General features: G+C 38.4%; 1 protein-coding gene across 1 annotated transcript; it reads right to left on the reverse strand.

The window, feature by feature from the left end:
* Positions 1 to 221: 221 nt before the first annotated feature.
* On the reverse strand, positions 222 to 803 carry LOC139456948 (uncharacterized). The gene has a single exon (XM_071238414.1). The coding sequence runs from the start codon at positions 801 to 803 to the stop codon at positions 222 to 224; it is 582 nt and encodes a 193-aa protein (XP_071094515.1).
* Between the last annotated feature and the right edge of the window lie 13694 nt (positions 804 to 14497).

Raw genomic sequence — 14497 nt, forward strand, 5'->3', positions numbered from 1 at the left:
GGGTATGCATCCAGGTAGGGTATGTTCCTTTTACATTTCAGTGTCATTATTTTAGATTCAATCTGCCACACAGGGCAAGATTTAGATGAAGCAACATGTGGGCCAGAACAGTTAGCACATTTCAAATCAGTTTCGCAGTCAGTGCTCTCATGGTTGGCACCGCAACGATGACATACCACAGAGTTACGACAAAATTTGGAGCCATGACCGAAACGTTGACACTAGTAGCATCGGAGCGGATTGGGGACATACACATCCACTCCGATGTGGAAGTAACCTGCTTTAATTGACTGGGGAAGGGTTGTACGGGCAAACTTCATGAGAAACGTATTTGTATTGGTTATGACACCATCCTTCTTGAATGTAAAACGTTTAACTGCAGTAACAGCCTGGTCTTCCAACTCTGTAGCGATTTCGTCTTCTGACATGTCGGACAGACAACAAGCCCTGTCATGAACAATGCCTCGACAAGAATTTAATGTTCTGTGCTCAGACACAGCAACCTCAATATTGGCAAATGTAGAGATAGATAAAAGATTGAGAGATTGCTGTCTCCGTGCACACTCCACAAGAAGCGAACCACTACGGAGACGGGTGACGTTCTTGACCTCACCGCAAATCCCGGACACAGCCTTAGAAACAGCAAAAGGGTTCAATTTGATGGGTAAGTTATCAGTAGCCTCAATCACCAGGAATTTAGCCCAGGAATCAATATGTTGGGAAAGATTTCCAGTTGCAATTTCAATTTCCTCAAGACGTCTCTTTTTTTCATTACGAGATGAACCAGATTGTGGGAGAGCCATGTTGAAAAAAAAATGATTCAGCACCCCTGGTCCCCACCCGCCATCGAGTGTCAACAAGGACAGTGTTGTAGCGCATCGGATTTCCAGCATGCAAACACCAGGGATACAGGGATGTGATACTCCAGCAAATATGACTTGAATATCTATATTTATCCACCAGATGTAGTGCCAGGCAGGTTCAGTCCATGACAAAAAACTGGAGACATACAGAATACAGAGGTCAACATTACCAGATCGGCCCATGAGCCACCGCCTTCTGGCGTAAGACTCTAGGCAATTTATTCAATCCAAAACTGAGAATTCATACAAGTAATGCACGGCCAAGACCAAAATATACACTAAAATACAACACAGGTGTGCATAGACAATATTACGCACAGGGTCTGGCATGACCAGCCGATTGATAAGACCGGGCCCATCTTACCACCCGTCTAGGCGAAGTAACGGTCGAAGTAGTGTGTTGGGCAAAGGAACACAGTTCCAGGAACCAGTGCCCTCAACTACCAGACTCCCGTCCTCCGCCGACACAGGGACGCAACCCACCCATGCATGTAGTAGGAGGAAACGATGATCAGGATGGCCTGAAAATAAACAAGATTCTTTCTTGGTGCATATTAGGGCACAAATTCATTGGTCAAGGGGTTTTGTTATGTATGTGTGCCCAGTATGTCAACAATTAACTAGAAAGTTTCATATCTACAAAAATGTTTATGCCTCAGTGTGGTTTATCAACACATGCAATACGCTTGTTCATGGTTGGTGTGGCAGACTGAAATTGAACATCATGATAGCGTCAGCAGGGATAATAGAGGTCATAAGATATAACTTTATTTGCTTTTCTGGCCACAGACAGTGGCATATGAAGATCATACATAAATATGTTTAAGTTACATGGGCAGCAGGCTAGATTATTTACATCAATTCATTTCAAATATTGTGTTTAATAACCGAAAACGTTGATAGATTGTAACACAACTATTTGTGTACTATTAAACAAACTGTGGACGTTGAAGACATTTTCGCGTATTGTAATAACATCTAAGTAAAAAATCATATCTATTTCTGAAATCCACGAGCATAATAACTGTCAAAAATAAGAACATAATCAGGGCGGCCAGTTTTGACTCGGCGTGTGCCTTAAAGTGAGTTTAAACATGTCAAACATTATTAACCCTACACATAGGGTCATTTACTCCAACCTTCTAACTGTCAATCGTCTTTACAGGACCATAACTTTAGTTATATATTGACTCCCTCCTGTCTCTATGTCTTAAGTTTTTAATCGGTAACACATTTATCAAATTATTCATCTATTGATGCAAACTTGACTGATTTGTCTACACAATAAAAAATCCAAAAAGCTGGCAATTATTTCGCTGTAATATAACTGAAAAAAATGCTGGTGTTACGTGAAATTTAAACCTACCCACAGACAATACATTTTTCGAGAGAGTGTAGCACAATTTTATTAAAGTTTTATTTAGAATTTGATAAACCATCATAATATGAATATTAAAAGTCATCCTCACTTGTCAAGTTTACTAAGATGTCACCAGGTGTAAGATGTCACAGGTGAACAAGGATTCTAACTAAGTTTGATCGTCACAGATGATTAACAGTTACTGTGAGTAAGTGAGCATGGTTTTACACCATTTTTAGCAGTCATGCCAAAAACGCTCACTGTAGTTAGTGAGTAAACTGAGGATATTACAAGTATCCATCACAACCTCTGAAAGCTAACATGTGAATAATCTCAGTTCATTGAAATTTAAATACTTAAGGCACTTGCAGTGACCAGTTAACAAACAATCAGTGAGATAGTATATAAATACTGGGAACACTAAACAACTTCATAGTAAATAGACAAATGCATCTGTGAATGGCGTGGTGACCGTAGCCTTGTAAATCAAGGTTTTTTAATACCGAGTGAAAGAAAGACGAAGTGCCAGCCTTCACTGGAAATGCTGTATGCTACATGTCCAGCCTCGATCAACACCTCTCGTGATCTTTTTGCAATCCCAAGCCTTGCGGATAACCATTGTCATGACCTGATTGAGTGACTTCCTTCCATCGACTTGAAAGGATTGCCCACAGAGAAAGAAAGGATTAAAATCCTAAAGATATCCTATCAACACGGTATAAGTACTCACAACCAATTTCCTCTAATAGTCCTGCTTGGGAACCATGCAGGTAGCAGAGGTACCGTAAGTCCCCTTGGTCCCTAGTATGGTGATCTTAACCTTGTTGCTGGCGATCTATATCCCCATTTTTATATTGTATCGTACCTCAATATTTTTTAATGTTTTACTACTAGTTTTAAGTCAATCTGTGATATATTGCTAGTTATTATACTGTCCCTCGTCGACAGTATTTATACCTATTGTATAACTTGTTCAAGTCACATTATGGCTGCAATATTGCCGACGTGACTTTAATTAACCTCACTCACTCACGACATGGCTGTTGATATTTATTTCAAATATCCTCTTTGAATTAGTGATAAATGTTAGAGTACCATACAAATCTTTCGCTTAAAAATTCTTACAAAATACCAAACAGAAAGTGGGGTGTGGGGAATTGTGACATATTCCTACGTGAAATAATAAGACACAAATAGTGGTGACTGTTCCATCATAATTGTACTATCTAAAGCATAAATTTGGCAAACGAAAAACCTTTTATTTGCAATCACCTGGAATGACTCACGTGGGCAAAACTTAAAACGAAAATGTCCGCAATCCACAAACAACCACTTCACTTATGGCGAACATTTACCAACACGCGACGTCGCAATCGTGTCAACTCGGGGGTTCCCCTAACAATAAACGCGCTTCTAAATTCACTACTGTTCTACTGTCGGGTAGCCTCAATGTCTAGACTGGACCCTCGTGGAATGGTTCATGCCATAAAAGTCCAGCAACCGAGCACAAATTAAGACGGGCCGACCTTGTGTTTATGGTCTGGTGAACACAGGTCAATGGCCGCTCATTTACTCAAGATTCACTTCTCACTGTTTTGATTTATCTCACTATTCATTTGAGATATTTGCCAACTTCAACTGAAACCTGGTCCCATGTTACACGTATGGCAAACGCGTGTGGAACGAGTGACCCAAGGGTGCTCAACGGGTTGCACACGCGCTGCACCTCCTTTCCACTAGCGTGTTCAACGGGTGCTCAACCCGTGTGCAACCCGTTGAGCACCCCGTGTCACATGCGTGTTACACGCGTTTTCAACGGGTGTTAGGGGAATGAACTCTATGGCAGTAGTGTATGTTATCAGCTCCTGTAGCAGTATCGTGAGCTTGTCTCAGGGCAGTATGTAGTTCATGAATAGAACATATTTCATTGTAATCTTCCCCATAATTTAGGTACACTGTTGGATGAGGAAGAATGTTTTGTCAAAGTTTCACCAAGTTTATTCGCAATATCAGATGTATCAGTTAATAATTCATTCTCGTTTTTAAGATGTTGAATGCCAGATTTTTATCCACTACCTTTGATGTTTTGAATCATGTTCAATACCTTGGGCATCAGGTTCGTGAATTTATGTTTGAAACGTAAGCTTGCCGTTTATTTTGATTAAATGTACGCCGTGCTTTAGCATTTAGAAGTTTGTATTTGTTTACATTATGCACCAAAGGATGGCGACGGAAATAATGTTCAGCTTTCTTCCGTGCCTTTCTAGCTTGCATGCAGGTATCATAAAACCCTGGTTTACGGGTGTGTGGATTTGCAGAGGATTTGGGGATACATTCATCAGCTATTTTGTTTAGTTCATTAGAGAACAATTTCATTGAATCAGGATCATCAACAAAACGATCAGGATTTAATTTGCTCGTACAGAGTAACTCGAACAAAGACCAGTTAGCATTTGTGAAATTCCATCTGAATGATGGAGGAACATCAATAGGAGCTATTGTTTGATGAAAAATGGTCACTTCCACAGAGGTCGTCATGGACTGATCATTCAAATTCACTAAGCAAATCTGAGTGAGTGAGTGAGTGTGTTAAAATTGTAAGTCACATCGGCAATATTTCAGCCATATCGTGACTATCAATAGCTAAATATAATACATATATTGAAACTTATATAAAACACCTGCCAACGAGGGACAGTAAAATAACTAGACTGATCACAGAAATAAATTTAAAACTAGTATGTAATCATAAAATCAATAGCACTATACATAACATTACATTATAAAAACAGGCTATAGATCGCCAGCAACTGAATGTAGACCACAATACTGGGAACCATGGGGAATTACAGTACCTTTGCTACCTGCATGGACCCCAGCAGGATTTACATCATCCCTTCAGCAACTGGCGACTGTATGCAAAGTTAGCCACAAGTAAAACTACAAATATTCTACGTTTAAAAGAGAAGTAGGCAGAAATATTCTTTGAATGACATGGACTTACAGTATCCTCTCAGGGGGACAATAATTTTACACTACGTCAACCCCCTTTGAGGATACGGCCAGTAACAAACTCAGATATAATTTCATTTTACCAATTGTAAAAAGTCATTCATTTTATACAATACATATTATCAAAATTTATTGAACAATTCTATCTCTTTTAAAAACCCAATAACTAAATGACAATAAATAATATAAAAAAGATCCTTGAGAGATGATGATTTGAAAAATTTATCCCTTGTGATGGAAAAATCAATACAGTCAAGCAGGACATGCTTGACCGTGATTCTCTCATCACAAGGGATACAAAATGGAGGATCTTCACCTTTCAACAAATATTCGTGAGTATATCTACTGTGGCCAATACGACATCGTCGTAAAATGACCTCTTCAAATCTGGACTGACAACCCAAGTAGGTGTAACCGGTAGTTGGTTTAATTTCATGTAATTTATTGATACCTACTTGGGTGTCCCACTTCTTCTGCATCAGATCTCGGATATATGATCCAATCACTGGCTTATAGTCTGTGTATGGAATAAGAAGTGGTTTCACAGATTTGTTGAGGGCTGCTTTTGCAGCAGCATCAGCCATTGTGTTCCCAGTAATTCAAACATTGCTGGGTAACCAACAGAAAACGATGTCGTATTGGCCAGTAGCACGTTCATTATATAATTCAACAATTCGATTAGAAGTGGATGTTTAGTGGACTGATTTGTAATTGCTTGAAGACAGGAGAGAGAATCGGAAAATATAATAAAATGTTTATGTTTTGATTGTTTACTGATGTATTCTAGTGCTGTTAATATGGCTTTTGATTCGGCTGTAAAAATGGAACAGTTATCAGGAATTCTAGATGATATAGTCCTGGATCCAATGATGGTGGCACTAGCAACTGCAGCACCATCCTTGGATCCATCAGTAATGATAGATTTGTAAGCATCATATTTGTTTCGTAGTTGATTATATTCCTGTTGATAAATAAGTTGATTTGTTTCAGATTTCTTTAGTTTAGTTAATGTCAGATCCACCACTGGCTTCACTAACTGCCATGGTGGAGAAGACAAAAGCTGAGTGGGGGGGTTACTATCAAGATTTATTTTAGCAGCAGAAATATCAGAACGTAGTCTTATTCCAAGAGGAGGGAGAACAGATGATTTATTATTGTAGAGATTTCCATAAAGAGGATTAAAAATGCAGTCATATGCTGGATTCGAGTTATTAGAACGTAATTTAGAGATATACTGTAAAGATAATTTAATGTGGCGGTGTTTAAGGGACGTCTCGTCAGCTTCTACATACAAACTATCAATTGGCGAGGTTCTAAAGGCGCCAAGGCAAAGTCTCAGGCCTTGATGATGTATAGTATCCAATAATTTGAGATTACTTTTACAAGCCCCACCATCAATGATGGAGCCATAATCAAGTTTAGAACGGATAAGTGCTCTGTATAGTTGGAGGAGGGTTTTCTGATCCCCTCCCCACTTCGAGTTGAAAAACAACTTTCAATAGGTCCATAGCCTTCAGACATTTATTCTTTAAGTACTTTATGTGGGGTAAAAAGGTTAAATGATGATCGAAAATTAAACCTAAAAATTTGGCTTCTTTTACAACTTTAATAGGCGTGTCATCTAAAATTAATTCCGGGTCTGGGTGAGGTTTGTATTTTTTCTGCAAAAATGAATACAGTTTGTTTTAGATTTGGAGAATTTAAAGCCATTTTCTAAACACCATTTAGGAATTTTATTTAAACATAGCTGTAGTTGCCTTTCAATAGTATGCATGTTTTTGCCACGACAGGATATATTAAAATCATCCACAAAAAGCGAACCATCAATAGAATCATTTAAAACTTTTGATAAACTGCTAATCTTAATACTAAACAATGTGACAGACAAGATACTGCCTTGTGGGACTCCCTGATCTTGATTGTAATGATCAGACAGGGTATTTCTTATTTTACTTTGGATTGTCCGACATTATTACAATCAGATTAATTATGTATGTGGGAAACTATGAAAACCACTAGCACATAAATTATTTCTTATTTTACCTTGGATGTCCTACGCCATAACAGTGATGTATATTAGCAATAAGATAAATTATACACGTGGGAAACTATCAGAACTACCAACCTATAAATAATTTCTTATTGTAAAGTAGATTTTCAAATATCATTAATTTGAAGCAAAACAAGGAAATGGTGATTAACAACAATAATGACATTCCTCTAATTTCTGGTAATAACATTTCCTAGAGTAACTAATCATTTATTGAGTATTTCTTATCATAAGTAACACCATTTGTATCTTCATACTGTTGAAAAGTAGAGTTTATTTGTTTTTGAACCATCTCCACCTATTCTTCATCGTGTAGAAGGGATATGCTCAACTAAAAAAAAAAGGTAAAGATAAAGAAATTATCAAGGAAACTAATGAGTGACCAAAATCGAAACTTGTCTGTCTCGCTAATGGGGTGCTACAGGTTATGTGACACTTAACACAAATCAAAACAAGATTGCTTAAGAGGAGTTGGCTGCCGCCAAGTGAAACGTCTTCCATGTGGATGAGACTCCCTTCTGGGATCCTTTATATCTAAATAATCTATAATTTCAGTGAGATATTTTTTAGCTTTTTTACCAGTTTCCAATCACCAAACATGATAATTTTCTGACTGTCCAAGTTTTCTACGATTTATTTTATGGTCTTAACGAATTCTAGCTTGTCTTCATTCGGTCCATACAAATTAATTTGTGTGTAGACAAAAGTATTTGTTGTAACATTAATTGCTACATAATTACCTTCCTCTTGATCTACCATTGTATGTGTAATCTCTTGCATAACTTTAAGTTATTTCTAGATAAACAACATCGCACTATATCTGATGAGATATTATAGATATCGCTCACGCAATCCAGTGATTGATATCATGAGTATCGATCCCCGCAATTGGGATCGATGACATGCATCCACCAAGTCAGCGAGCCTCACCACCCGATCCCGTTAGTCGCCTTTTACGACAAGCATAGTCACCTTTTACGTCAAGCATGGGTTGCTGAAGACCTATTCTTCCCCGGAATATTCAACCTGAAAGTCCTTCAACTCTACTAAGAGCCATTCCACTTAAGGATGAAAAATGCAATAGTGGTCGGACATAATCTTTCTTATTACATTACCAGAAGTTAAGGCGGGGCATTATTAGAGAGCTCCAAGTATCTGTGTCGGATGTAAAACATAAACATAGATTTTAAAATCCATCAGAAAACACTCGACCCTTGGAAACGGCAAGAAACAAATGTCCCAACATCACTAAAGTCACAGCTTATCAAACTTGATGAAATTCATTTCTTCTGGGCCACAAGTACCTCATATATTTCATAGGCTGGCTTTGAATTCATGAAATCTTGAAATTGACAGGTCAAATCATGCATAGTTCTCCTGTCAACATAGCCGGCTTGTCTGCAGTCTTCAGTCATACTCCATTCAATTAATAATCTCATACAAGCATGCTCACTCCCAGTAAATCTACAGGTGAATGTTGAACCACATCACATATTGCGGTAGTCATCTTGCTTCGTGTAGTGCTAGGTAAATAACAACTTTGGCAGCCATTGATACCTGCCACATCCAAGTTCCGATGGAGAGGCATTTAGTTTTATTTATTTCTTATTAAAGGGGGTAAATGCCAACTAACTTATAAGACTTGCACGTGTTAAATATATTGTAGAATGTTGATTCATAAAGTTTGTCGGAAAAATACATTCGTTTAGCATTTTAAAACTACTTCTACAACCTGTCACCCCTACAATGGAAATGGCTTATGCATTTGCAAGGAATGACTTTTTGTGCTGATTGTAACTGCGAACAACAGGTTGCAATGAAATTAAAACATCTACGTGTTTTGGGCACTTATATATTTTTTAACGTTGAACTTTAGTAATATTTGCTTTATATATAACTACCCGTGACCACTTTCTAGAATGTTTTAAGATTGAGGACCTTTGTACCTCGTGTTGTTACACATTTACAAAAGAGCAACATTTTCAAAGCATTGTTGCCTGTCATGGTAGAATTGAATGGTTCAAAATTAAAATAAGAGGGGACTATAGCAAATTACAAAACAGAGTAGGTTTTATCTCCTAAATGAGTCGTCCAGCAATCGTAGGTTTTAGCTTAAATTTGGCTTCTGAATTCAGTAGTGTTTTTATTGATTTGAGGATAGTACCTGAGAGAGCTACCCTTTGTAGTCTAGGGGATGCTCCAGTAGACCTCCTCGAGGTATTTCTTGACCTGAGGTTTAAATGGTTTAAAAAGGCAATCCATTGTAGTTTTGTAATGCAGCCAGGATTATTTACCCATATAACCCCTGAGGGGGTCCAGGTTTCACATGCGAGAATTGCACCAAGGAGCATTTATCCCACTCAAATACTTATGCCCTTTAATATACATCTAATAAGGTTCATGTAAACACTCAAGGTATTGTCCTTTCACCAGTTAAAGAGGTTTAAGTAAAATGATGTTATGTATCTTTGATGAAATAATTGGAAATGCGGATGCTGCTGCTGGATTTTGTCTACAACAAATAAGTGAAAATAAACATCAAATGGAGAAGGAGATCGATTCTCGAATTAAGTTGAATAAAAAGCATCAAAGAGCTGTGAATGATCTTGATGGAGTTGACACTGCACTTTTTGTAACTGGCATTGTTTATGGTATCATTGATTTGATTGCTGACGCAAAGTCAGAGACCGTCTACGTGGTCTAAAGGTAGAGCATCCGTTCAGAGAGCGGAATGTCCGGGGTTCAATCCCCGGCCACATCATACCAAAAGAGGTGAGGTAAAATTTGGGTTTAACGTCGCGTCCAAGATTATTGCACTTATATAGCGACGTGCATGCACCAAAAGATATTAAAGGATGGTACTTGTTGTTACCCTATCTGGCGCTCGGCATTAAGAGGCTAAAACAAGGACTGGTCGGCTCGGAGTCAGTATACTACTCTGTCTGAGTTGGGTATTCATGTTTAACTGCGGCATGGTATGTCAGTGTGCTGGCACTATAAATCTGAATCAGTCCGGACTAAAACAAGCAGCCACACACACACGTGCATGCAGTGCAATAATCTTGGACGCGGCGTTAAACCCAATTTCACCTCGCCTCACCTAGTGTTGTCAGAACTCACCAAATACAACACAGGACATTGCAGAAGTATTGAATTGTATAAATGGCGGGAGCCACTTGTAGGGCTGGAGGTGCTTACCCTTTTCGCGATCACCTGGCGTTCAACATTCTTTCACATTATTTTCACCATTAGCTTGTGTTTTGCATCTGTTTATTCAGACAGTCGATAACGAGTTTTTTCTCTGGAGTTGGAATTTTTTTTTAATCAGCGTAAGGTATGAAACTCATTCCACAGGCGCCACCTTCAGCATTCCCCTTTGTGTATCTGGCAGTTCACGTTTGAATGTTGCTAAAGCTAAAAAAAAGAAGTCGGTAAAGTAATTAGTATGCAGATTCCTGTATGAGAAATAATTTGAAAGCAATGCTTGGTAAAATGTTGCATTCACTAAAATTTCCAACAAGATTCGTGTCTGTACATTGGGCATGAGACAGGAAAACGATGGAAACTGCATTAAAATTGACTCACTGGTGAGAGTAAAAAAATATCCAAAATGCGTCAACTGTTTTCATCTTAATGGCCATGGCAAATAACACGGAGAGCCATTTTTGATTTCCCGATGAAAACTGTTTAAAACACATTATGTTAGGTATTTCATCATATCTTCTTTTCGGTTGTGATTTTGTAGCAAAATATGAGTACTGTTGTAATCAATCAGAACCATCTTATTTATACTACTATTGATTTCTACTTGGCCTTATGTCTTACGCCGTGATATAACTGGAATGCTGTTAAAAGCAACGTTCAACTCAGCTCTCTCACTCTATGTGCTCTTGTGCGATGGTGTTAAGATATATCATGACCAGGGAAAATGTTATTGTCATTGAAAAGTGTGTGATTTGACATCAAACGTCTGTAGAGCGACTTCAATTGATCATGTTTATTAGGGTTGGCGGGGCTGTGCTTCTATTGGACCCTAATTGCGTTATGATGACCTTGGTACCGTTGTCTCAGCTCCATAGCCGTGACAGTAGGAAATAACACCATGTAAGTGGCGAAAGTAGACTATATCCTGGAGGATATATTTGAGAGTTTTAATATAAGCCTTACAAAAGGAAAGGAGACCAGTAGCCGTGAGCACATGGTTGTGTAAAACATTTGCGTTTCATAAAGGCCGGCAGGAGAAGTAAAAATTGAGCTGTTAACGTGTCAGTGAAAGGGATAAAAGGATAACATATTTTTTTTAGGGTCTATGGATTATGCTGCCAATTTTGTATTTTAAGTATTTGTCAATTGTGTTAGGGTTTAACACATGCTCATAAACTGTGTTGCTTTTATATACAAGCAATTCTTGTGATTTATGGTGACATCTCAGTGTAAACCGTCTCATGTAAATCGCAGAGACTATCCAGGATCTCCATTTTTATTATTGTGACCAACTGTCAACACTTTTAGGAATTTAGGGGTTTCGTGAAAAATAAAATTGAACAACTCACAACTTAGCCAGAATATGTAAAACACGTTTAATGATATGTGCTTACACAAGATCCGGTTCACAGAGAGGTGAAAGGGATGTCTGTCATGTTTGAATTGCAAACTAGCCTATATTGAAATATAACATTACATTGAAAACTATACGTCTGGCCATTCTCACGCTTGTATTAAGTGGACATTATAAGTTAGGCATTTGCTGGAAGTTATAGTTGATATATTGTGCATTTGTTAAAGAATTAAGCAGCATCCATATGACAAACTAAAACATCCTTGCTTGTTCCACTAGCTTGTTCGTCACCCATAAATCGTCCTTCATGAAAATATATCTACTTGGAAGGATATTCTCAGAAAATGTATGAACGTTGACAAAATGTGACTAGCTATGGTAAATGGTATAAAGTGTCCAGCATGACAAATGTTACCCCGAATAGCCCATCAAAATCTTACCAATTAAAATAGCAAAAGTACTCAACAAGAATTATTTTGTCCAAACGTCCAATATAAAGTATACGTATCATCACATTAAAACAATACTGTTACTCTCTAAAATCAATGGTCGTACATACAAAGATGCTATCTGGTGTGACAATAGCCCATTGAAACCTCTGTGATACAATATGAAACGCAAGAATGTGCAAAAATTTGAAGCTTCATTTTTACGAATACTAAATATACTTTACAATGTATCCACTGCAAAAAGATGGCTGATGCAATGTACAAAATCGATATATATACAATGTATTCACTGATTTCGCTCGGCCAGATACCATAGAAAGTCCACTCATTTTATAATAATGGTACCTAACGAGAATGAGTGTAGTATTCTCTATATATCACCTTACCGCCTTAGAAGGCGAAGCCAGAGTAAGACCCAATCTAAAAAAAATCGGAACAAAATTCTTTGGTTTATCAACAAGCATACAGCCAATTGTAAACAAAATACTATTCACAGGTCCTTTTTTTTACAGACGGGTCCAATGATGGTGGTAGAGTTGCGAGTGCCACCAGCATTGGAACCAGAACTGTCTCCTCAAGAATCCCAGATTTTAGCTCAATATTTATGGCTGAGGCCAAAGCTTTGAAAGCTTTGCCCTATATCCATAAAAAAAGAACAATCTAAAAGCTTCATCATCTTCTCAGATTTAGTGTCATGCCTCCAGGCACTTAAAAGTATGTCCTCAATCATCCCATACTGCAAGGGTTTTTACTAGAACTTGACCTTTGACTGGTCCATGTGACATCATATTTTGCTGGTTACCAAGTCATGATGGCATAACAGGGACCTCAAAAGCCGATGCCGCAGCTAAAGAAGATCTTTACAAACCATTATCTCCACAACTTATACCGTGATTTCAAACCGACCATCAAAAGTTATATTCGAGATCTCATGAGACACCCAGGTAGCGGTCAATCAACTTCACGAATTAAAACGAACAATCGGTCATACCTACTTTGGTTGTGAGACATGCCGAAGTTGTTTTACGACGATGCCGTATTGGCCACAGTCGGTTTACCCTAGACTTTCTGCTTAAGACAGATGAAGACGAACCTCATAAGTGTATCACTTGTGATGAAAGGGTCACCGTCAAGCGTATATTGCTTGACTGTGTGGACTTACAATCGCAAGGGTTTCATATTATCAGAGTGTAAATCTGAAAGGTCTCTTTCCGTGTATCCGGGATCTCATCTTTAATCTACTTGAAAGAAATTCGTCTGCGCAATGCATTTCAAATATGTATGTGAATAATTAAATGCTTGTGTGATGATTTTACCAAATGACTTTATTGAAGGCTCTGTCAAGGAGGATGAAGTACCGTAAAATCCATCTGTGTGATATGTAATCCTTTCATAATCGATTATACTGTCATCAACCAGTGATTAAGGCAACTCATTGTTGAGTATTTTTCTAATATTGGCTAGTAGAGTGCACAACTACCAGTAGCTAAAGTGATGACGTAAATCCTGCTTGGGCATCGTGCAGGAAGCTAAGGTTCCTTAAGCGATCCCCAGCGAGGTGACCTAGCATTGGTTACTGGTGGTCAATATCCAATGTTTTGAATTGTATTAATGATTTTGTTATGAATGTTTTATAACATGTGAGTTTGAATATAAATTTGCATTGATGACTCACCTGTGAAAATAGCATCTTGGTCTCGTCTCTATATGGCTGAAATGATGCCGATGCAACGCTAAATAATAACTCACTCTCTCACTCAAATCTGCAATAAAGCGCGAAGAATGCAATGCTGTATACTGTGACACTACCCTATGCCTTTTCAGCAGTCCATTGCCCTCACACGACGCCGCGCTCCGCTGTGCAGATTTGCGTCCCTCGGGTACGCCAGAAACCTATGATGGTGGGTTCGAATCCCGGTTCGACCCGATTATGTTTCTGGGTTTGTCAGCACCATACTCGTGCTCGTGGGTATCACCGAAGTGGTAAACGTCTAAGACGGGTTTTCCTCCCACATTAAGCTGACATGCCGTGATGTAACTGGAATACTGTTAAAAGCAGCGCTAAACCAAACTCACTCACTCACTCACTCACTCACTCACTCACTCACACTCAATGTGGAAGGAAACTTCAACGTGATTCAGGTATGGTGCTGACAAACCTAGAACCATAACAGCAAACCTAGGAAACGTATCAAGGTCAATCTT

Source organism: Haliotis cracherodii, unplaced genomic scaffold (genome assembly GCF_022045235.1).
Source record: "Haliotis cracherodii isolate W230 unplaced genomic scaffold, xgHalCrac1.p SCAF_12, whole genome shotgun sequence".
Lineage (NCBI taxonomy): Eukaryota > Metazoa > Mollusca > Gastropoda > Lepetellida > Haliotidae > Haliotis > Haliotis cracherodii.

Coding starts and splice junctions, on each gene's coding strand:
- LOC139456948 (XM_071238414.1), bottom strand. CDS start 803: ATGGCTCTCCCACAATCTGGTTCATCTCGTAATGAAAAAAAGAGACGT.